Source organism: Rhinopithecus bieti, unplaced genomic scaffold (assembly GCF_001698545.2).
Source record: "Rhinopithecus bieti isolate Rb0 unplaced genomic scaffold, ASM169854v2 scaffold_72161, whole genome shotgun sequence".
Lineage (NCBI taxonomy): Eukaryota > Metazoa > Chordata > Mammalia > Primates > Cercopithecidae > Rhinopithecus > Rhinopithecus bieti.
Window position 1 is genome coordinate 1799951 of NW_016828382.1, and position 8261 is coordinate 1808211.

Here is an 8261-nt window from a genome sequence, read left to right on the forward strand (position 1 = left end):
GGCCGCCGCCGCTGCCGCCGCCGCGGGAATCCAGCTTCATCCTCTTGGGCGCCGGCAAATCCTCCCCGGGAGGCTCCTGCTTGATGGTGACGCGGCTCGCCCCAGCGCCTTTGCCTTTCTCGCGGTCCGGCCGGGCCTCGGCTTCGCCGCCGTAGCCGCTGTCGGTGTCCGTGTCATTCTCGGCGGCGAGCTCGGTGCTGGGCTGAGTCCGCTGGATGACCGGCACGCAGTAGGCGAGGGGCTCCAGCTTCTGCCCCGTGCGCTCCAGGCACGGGGCGGCCGCCGACCCGGCGGCCGAGGGAGCGCCAGTGCCTTTGCTCAGAGGGACCTGTTGAGTCAACAGCTGCGGGGTGGGCAAGAACTGGGTGGCCACGGCGTGCAAGTGGTTGATCAGCTGGACACACCGCGGCTCCCTGGGTGTCCAGCTCTCAAACCGGGAGAGGTATTGCAAGACTTCTTTGGCGCATGTTTGAAATCCCGAGTGGAACGCATCCAAGTCGGACTGAATGGGCGATTTCAGAGATCGCTCCCCTAGGGTGAGGAAGGGATGGGGGGGTGGGGACGGAGGAGTGGAGGCAAGAAGAAACATACCCACGTTAAAACATCTGCTTATCACGTGGGCCCTGCATCGACTAAAGTGATCTCGGTTTTCCCCAGTATTCAAGTGATATAATCCACTGGTTGCCGAGAGAAGGGGGGTGGCGGAGGTGCGGAGCTGGAAGAGGGCGCTCTCCTCTCAGCTGAAAACCAAAGTGGAGCGGGTGCAACCGCCACTTTAAAACCTGATTCCTCCGAGTTCTGCTGAAACCCTCTAGGATGCTTCGGGAAATGGGCTCCTTCCAATGAAGGGAAAGTATAAAGCAATTTAACAAATGAGAGGGAGCCCATGAGCCCACCGAAAGAGGTGGGGTGCGGGTGAAGGAGTCCTGACACTGCTCCCCTGTGGGCTGCCCGCTTCATTAGGGTAGGCTGGCCTCCCTGAACTGACTTACCATTCTGTAAAGCAATTATCTTCTGATGCTGTTGCTCGGTTAAGGCGGTTAAAGCTTTTAAGTGTTTCAGAGTTAATTCCAAGACTACGGCTTTCTCCAGATGCCCCAGAGTCTGCAGTAGTGCAAAAAAGAAAGGGGCACTTGGTTACTTATAAAACACACATTTGGCTTAATTGGCTGTCCATTCAGCACAGCAATTTAAGCAAACACTTTGAAAGAAGTACTATTCTTATACTTCTTGAGCTTTCCACAAGACAGGTTATAAATGATTTCTTGCCTTCAGCTGGGAGCACCTACTCTGAGTTTGCGGGAAACTCTGTACGGTATAGCACAAGTTGTAAATCAGGAACTTATATTTACATTTATTCTTATATTTTCTGGGAGTCGCACCAGACTATTACAACGCCCTTGGAGAGCAGCAAAGAATGAAAATGTGCATCTTACTGTCAATTTCAGATGTTCAGGCAGTAAATCTTTCAGCTGAGCAATGCATTCATTAATTCGGTCTCTTCTTTTCTTTTCTATTAATCTGTGCGGTAATTTGTAGGTATCCTTAATATATGAGAGTCATGGAAAACAGAAAACAGTAAGCGAAACATTCATTTATTGGATATTACCCTCGTCTGTCCCTCCCCGTCCCCCATCACCATAAAACATACTATGTGATAAACTACACCCAAGAAACCTCTTTCCTCTGGACTGTTCTGCAATGCAATTTAAATTCAGGTATGATGTTTAATATCCCCTTGAGAGTACCCAGCCAGCCACTTAAAATTCACAGTTGGGGAAGCTCAGGGGCTGGAATATATTTGCAGGCAGAGCTTCGCTGTGAAATCAATGGCCCTAATTAACTACCCATGCAGGTTATGAGGAATATCAGGAACTTACACTTACCTTGGTATCGTCTCGTTTCATGCTCCTTTTGGGTTTACACATATACAAAGAGGAATAGTCCAGTCTGCAAAACAGAAATCAGCATCAGGCACCCATTCGGGGAGGGGCTCTGCCCTCGCCAGCTCCATACCACTTTCTGGAGAAGAGAAAAATCAAACCAAAGCCTAGACAGACAGTCGCAAGGGTGCGTGCACCTTACCCTATAAAATCTCTATGTTCCAGTAACTGTCTCTCTTGCAAATGAGGAATTCCTTCGTCCATGTTCAACTGCTGTTCGTTTCCTCTGTTTCGATTTTTGGGGCTCTGTACAATAATCTGTGGGACGGTAGGCTTGGGAGATCTTGGGGGGATCTGTGCGTCTCCAGTCTCTCTCTCTCGCTCTCCCTCTTCAGTGCAGTGTTGAAAGTGTGAAGCAGTTGGTCCCCCCTCCACCGCGCTCGCACACACACACGCACACACACGCACACTCGCGCCGGCCCCACTGCGCTGGTAGTTTGCTCTCACTCCAGGCAGTGTTTGGCCACAGGGCACGCGCGTCGCCGGCCAGACCAGCACCCAGCTCACGTGCGGAACGTACCATCCGCGGTCCAGCCCGGAGGGGGGCGGGGGAGGAGGGGCCGGGCCGGGAGGGGGAGTCGGGAGAAGGCGGCGAGAGAAGGCGAACGGCAGGAGGGGGCGGGGACACCTGATCAGGGCCACCGGAAAGGAAAAACAACTTCGGCCAAGCTATTCATCTTCCCAAAGGCGATGCAGTCGGCAGGGGGAGGGGGAAGTGGGGGTGCAGGGGTGCGGGGCAGCCTGAGCTTCCTTGGCTCGGAAATGCGACTCCCTGGGTTCGTCCGTCATTATGGAATGTGAACGTGGCTTTTTGCTTTTCCACCGATTGTGCTATTGGTTTGAACCATAGAAAGGAAAGAAAAAGAGAATTCGCGGTGGGTAAACTTGAGTCCCAAAGGAAATTTTGGAGACTTGTTTGCTCACTGATCAGTGGGGCGGAGAGGTTGCCTCGAGAAGAAGCAACTTGCAATCCGCTCCTTGAAGGATTTAAGACACATGAAAAGGTTGTCACTGGGTCCGAATGTCGCAATCCAAGTGTCTTTCGGTGACACGGCGTTCCTGGGCCACCTAAACTTCCCCGCAGCAGCCGGAATTGCGGTGCCACTAATCACAGCAGCAGATGACGACGTTTGGAGCCGCGTGTGCTCCTGGAGCCTGGAGGAACGCGGCGGGGAGCGAGCCGGGGTTGAGTGGGGGCTGGGGAGGGAGAAGGGGGTGGCACGAGAGGGGCTATCACAGAAAAGCTATGCAGCATTTATCACCCGCCCGCTCAACTCCGCGGCGTTCCGAGCCTCCGGTGACGCTACGTGCTTTCCCCATCCCCCCGTCCCCCCGCGCGATAAGAGACGCCTGGAGTGTGCAGAGCCCACGTTTACTACCGCTGGCACCTCCAAAGCCTCCCTCCTTAATCCTGTCTCAAACGGGTACCAGCACAGGGCCAGCAACGTGATCCGACCTGCCGCTGCTGCCACATCACTGCTCGGGGAACCCGTGCGCGCGCGCGCTCGCCCTGCAGCCGCGGCGCTCGGCGCCGGGAAGCACGGGCCAGCAAGAGCCGGGTTACCTTTCCCCAGAGCCACCCCGGGAGCCTGACTCATTGCTAGTGAGAGTTACCAGGAGGTGCCCGGGGATGCGCACTGCCCACGCCGCCCTGCGAGTCCAGGGGAAAGCATGTCTTGAGGGACTCCCAGGGGTGGGATGGAGGGGATATATATATTTCTCTAGATACACGTAAAAGCATACAGATAAAACCAAGGTTTTTCCTGCACCGAGAGGGATATTTACATTCTTCCCGGGGTGATCTCCGAAACACTGATTATCGCCAGTGATAAGTGAACCGAGGGGAGAACGCCGAAGGTACACGCACCAGGGCGCAGCAGGGACTGGGGCGCCCGCTACGTGTCCCCCAGCCCGCCCCGCCGGGCACGGGTTCCGGGGACGGATCTGGGTCGCGGGAAGCGGCGGCTGGGAGGAGGTCACGTGTCTGCGGGAGTCGCGTCTCCTCCCTGACTCCAGGAGCAGCCCGGGCCGCGGCGGCCGCTCGCGCTGCTGCAGTCTCCGGAGTCCTGGGCGGAGACGCGCACTGCGTCTGGCTTCGTGACTCGGGCGGCGGCGGCGGCCCAGGATCACCCCGGCGTGAGGAGACGCTCGCGGTCCGTTCAGTTCATCTGTTTAGAGGGCCTTCTAAGGTCTCTAGAGTTCCTCAAATAGGGGGAGGTATTTTGCACCAAACAGGCAATTTAATCACGATGGTTCTTAATTTAAAAAGTATTTTTAAAATGCCGACTTTATTTTAAACCTCCGTCCGACCTCTGTCCTATTTCCAAAAGGTTAGGTAATTAAGATCTTTTAATGGTGAGGGCACGTTGGAGACCTAAAAGCGACCTATTCTTGCAGTACTGTATCATTTTACCTCTTTTAATTGACTAAAATGGGAATGCCGTTAGGTGAATAATTTAAAAATTAAAACACCAGTTCCCCTTCTAGATTTCCGAATGTTTGGAGTAGAAAGGGGATGCAAACATTTGCTCCAGAGCTAAATTTCACTTGAAAAGGATGACTGGTTAGGGAAAATGAAATAAAGACAAGATCACTGCATTTTGGCCTTAATCAAAATCAAAAATGTGTTGGGCTAAAAACACAAGGCAGACATCTGACCAGGGCAAACCTTAGAAGCTAAGTCTGGGGCAGAGATTAAATGCAAGTTGGAATAGGAGGAACATGATCAGGAGCCTTGAGGCTCAAGGGTGAGTTAAGTAAGCTTGCAGCGCCCCATAATTTAAAGGGACAAAAAGCTGCAAATGACAAATGAAACTTTTATCTGTTATCTCTTTGAACCTCCTCTTTCCCCCATCCCTTCTGCCCCAAGCTTCCCTACTTCCATACCCTTTTCCCGCGATACCGACTCAAACTGCAAATGGGGTCTTTTTCCATTTTTGATCTCCTTTGTTGTTCTTGGTACCCTTTTCCTCTTCTGTCTTTCCTTTACGTACTCACCTTTTTACTCACATTTCCCTTTTCATTTCTTCTTTATCTTCCTTTCCCTTATGTTCTCTGTCTACCTTTTCCCTGTTAAATGCCAGCTTTTGCCCTTTCTCTGTAGTTTTGTTAATCTCCTGTTTGCTTTTTGCCCTATTTTTCTTTGATCTTTCACCCTGGCGACTCTTCTTGCTTACCCCCACTTCCCTTAAACTTGAATCCCACTCCTGTTCTTTCTCAAACTCTTGGCTTCTGGAATATTGGGCATAGTTTGATGCCTCTGAATATCCCTTTGCTGCAAGAAGGGTGTAACAATAGCTAACAACTATATAGCCTTTAGGATTAGAGTAACAGACTGCATTCAAAGAGCTTTTGTGTATTAACTCATTAATCATTTCCACAACCCTCTAAGGTAGATACTATTATTGTTTCCATTCTACAGATGAGAAAATGCTTACAAAGTGAGATTACAAAATGTTTCCAAGGTCCCAGAGCCAGGATTTAGGCCCAGACAATGGGTTCCAGAGTCTGGACCCTGAACTCTTACCCCTCAATGTGAATAGTGAGGGGTAAGGTGTAAGTGTTAACTAGCTGCTTCAGGGATGTTTTTCTATTTACCAGTATAAATGTGCACATTTGTGTGTGTGTGCGTGTGTGTGTGTGTGTGTGAATGAACTTGTGTGGGGAGTTTTGCAAGAGAGATGGAAAAGGGAGAGATGTTAGCATTGGAGCTGATGACAGAGATAAGAAAAGCTATGGCAAAAAGAAGGGAGGCAGTCTTTTGCCATGTCAGTGAGTCATTCATTTGGCATCTGGGTTCAAATTTATTGATTTAAATCCAAATATCCTAATTAGTTGTTATAATTTTGTACAGATGGAGAGATGGAAGTACAGTTTAGAAAAGGCTGATGGTGACCAGCTATTCACCAGCTCTGCTGAGCAAACTGAGCCAAGCTCTAATGTGAAGACTTCAGGTTAGCAATAGGAAAAGTTCACCTGTGGTGAGGTTAGAAAGGGGAAAAAAGTACCCTAACAAAGGAACAGAAACTGGAATGCCATCTTTGGATATGTTTTAAAATAGGTTGAGTCTTATCTTTTTGGGAAAGCTTAATGCTATCCTGCTGAAAGCCAAGAAGATACAAGATGAGCTCAAAGCCCCATTTGAGCTTATAATTAAAGAATTTTGTGATGCTTTGCTTTCAATTAAAGATATCCATCTTTCTCCTTTTAATAGGCGAGGGGTAGCCGCTTCCATTGCTTTTCTTTGGTTAAGTAAGGAAATCATTACCTATAGAGACGCTAATGAAAGGAAATACTAAGGCCAATTCTCCCCCCTGCCTAAGTATCCTAAGTCCTGCACTCATTATATTCACCCTGTGACTTTAGAAGGTCTTATCCTGTTTGCAAAGTCTTGGATTTCCAACAGAAATAGAACTCACCTGAAAGGATTAAAGTTTCCATGGGGGAATAGAGGGTTTTCTGCCTCTTTAGGGCTCTGCAAGCCCTACGGCCCTTCTGGATAATTAACTCCAGGGTGTTTTAGGAACCGAAGTCTGATCCAAACTCTGATGGCCTTAAAGGCCCAAGATCTACTTAGGGGCGTAGAGTCTCCTGCCTGTGATATTGTGAAAATGGCCCATCTGAAGGGCAGAAGCCATTCTTAATCACCTCTGTTTTAGACAGTAGACAAGAATCTACAGACATTCTACATCAAAGTTAAGCAGAGTCCACAAAAATACAAAAAAGTTTTGGGTTGATGCTAAAATCAAGGCCTGGAGGGGACAGCGGGGTGGGATCTGGACTTACAAAAGCTTCCGTAGGAATTTCTGCTCTTGGCATGCACGCCTGCTCTCAAAGGAGAAGAGTTAATGTTGTGGAGCACACCAGAGAGAAGGGTGCCTCAGAGAAGGATTTAAGGAGGGACGGCAATTCCACTGCTACTTACCAGAAGCCAGTATGACTTTAAAATATTGATGATGTTATTTGCTGAAAGTACCAGATTTTAAATCCCAGAATAGAAGATTGGGTTTTCCAGTTGCATACTCAGCAAATGAGCAGAAACAGCACACGTGTCCCCTTTTTAATTTGTAAAGGAACGTAAGTCTTTCTGTAGACTATCAATTAATGTGTCTGTGGCCATAAACATATTTATGAATCATGTTTTATATTTATGTAACACTGCTCAAGAAGTTTATGCATTTATTAGTCTTTGCATAGCTTCAAGGAGCAGATAATATTGAGTATTAGAAATAAATTTTATTCCTGCTGAAATCATTTGTATTTTCATATTTATGTGACTATCAAAACCATTTATGCAGGCTGTTCTGAATTTCATGTGTGCTCAACATTCCTGGAGTTCTTAACATACAAAAGACAACTAGGAGAGAGCCAAGCCCAAAGACCACAATAGGAGGGTTCCCTGGCCCTTCTGCCCCTAAGTATCTGCCTGGTCCCTCATGGTGCCCATGTACTTCTCACACTGATTGAGGTGGATCCATAATGAAACCGGAAAAGTAGCATGAGGAGAAGACGACAACCCTGTAAGGATTTTCACAAAGTGTTCTCCACCATTTCTCTGGATTCTCCTGGACTAGTTGGATGGTGGAAGTCTGCAGGAAGAGGGGTATGTTTCCCTTGTTACTGCTGATGAAAATTCTTGGAAAAATCTTCAAAGAGAAACCTGCTTATGCAATATGAATCACATTCAAATAGAAATAAAATACACTAAACGTCCACTTCTCTCACCCACCCACTGTGGGCTCCATAGGGTCCTTACATCAATTGTCAGATGGTGTCCACCTGGTGCAGAGAGCTATCAGTAATAGATACTTCTTCCAACTTTAAAGGTACTCCTACTTTAAAAAAGCAACAACAACAGAAAACTAGCTAAGAAGGGTTAAATCTAGACTTACAATCAAAACTATTGGTATAAAACTTTTTATTTCACAGTTAAAGCAATAAATCGTATATAACAATTACCCAAAAAGTGCTATGGTTCTGGTGTTAACTTGTAATCACCATTAGTAAGGAAACTGATTGAAATCTAGGATGTGTATATTAGTTAAGATTTGCATTTTAGCCAAAATAACAGCCACTTAAATTAGGAAGTTACTTTTTGGTCACATAAAAGGAAGGTAAGCAGTCCAGGAGTAATGTGAAGTGGTAAAAGTGGCATCAGTATCCCAGACTTCTGCTTTTCCACTCTCCACCAGCGTCCATCTGCAAGATCACCCCATGATCAGAAGATGGCTGCAGGAACTCCTGCAGGGAAAGATGAAAGGGTGCCTGCCAGCTAAGCAAGGTCCCTTTAAGGAGTTTTTTTTTTTTTTTTTTTTTTTT

The 8261-nt window shown here is 48.0% G+C and overlaps 1 protein-coding gene across 1 annotated transcript in view; it reads right to left on the minus strand.

Moving 5' to 3' along the window:
• LOC108523733 (class E basic helix-loop-helix protein 41-like) overlaps positions 1–2515 on the minus strand; it is a 4958-nt gene extending 2443 nt beyond the window's left edge. Inside the window, exons 1-5 of the mRNA XM_017864481.1 lie at positions 2086–2515; positions 1887–1950; positions 1437–1544; positions 993–1104; positions 4–531 (exon numbers count right to left, since the gene is read on the minus strand). Of these exons, the coding sequence (XP_017719970.1) occupies positions 4–531; positions 993–1104; positions 1437–1544; positions 1887–1950; positions 2086–2147 (874 nt within the window). The 5' untranslated portion in view covers positions 2148–2515. The remainder of the gene's footprint in view (positions 1–3; positions 532–992; positions 1105–1436; positions 1545–1886; positions 1951–2085) is intronic.
• Positions 2516–8261: the final 5746 nt, after the last annotated feature.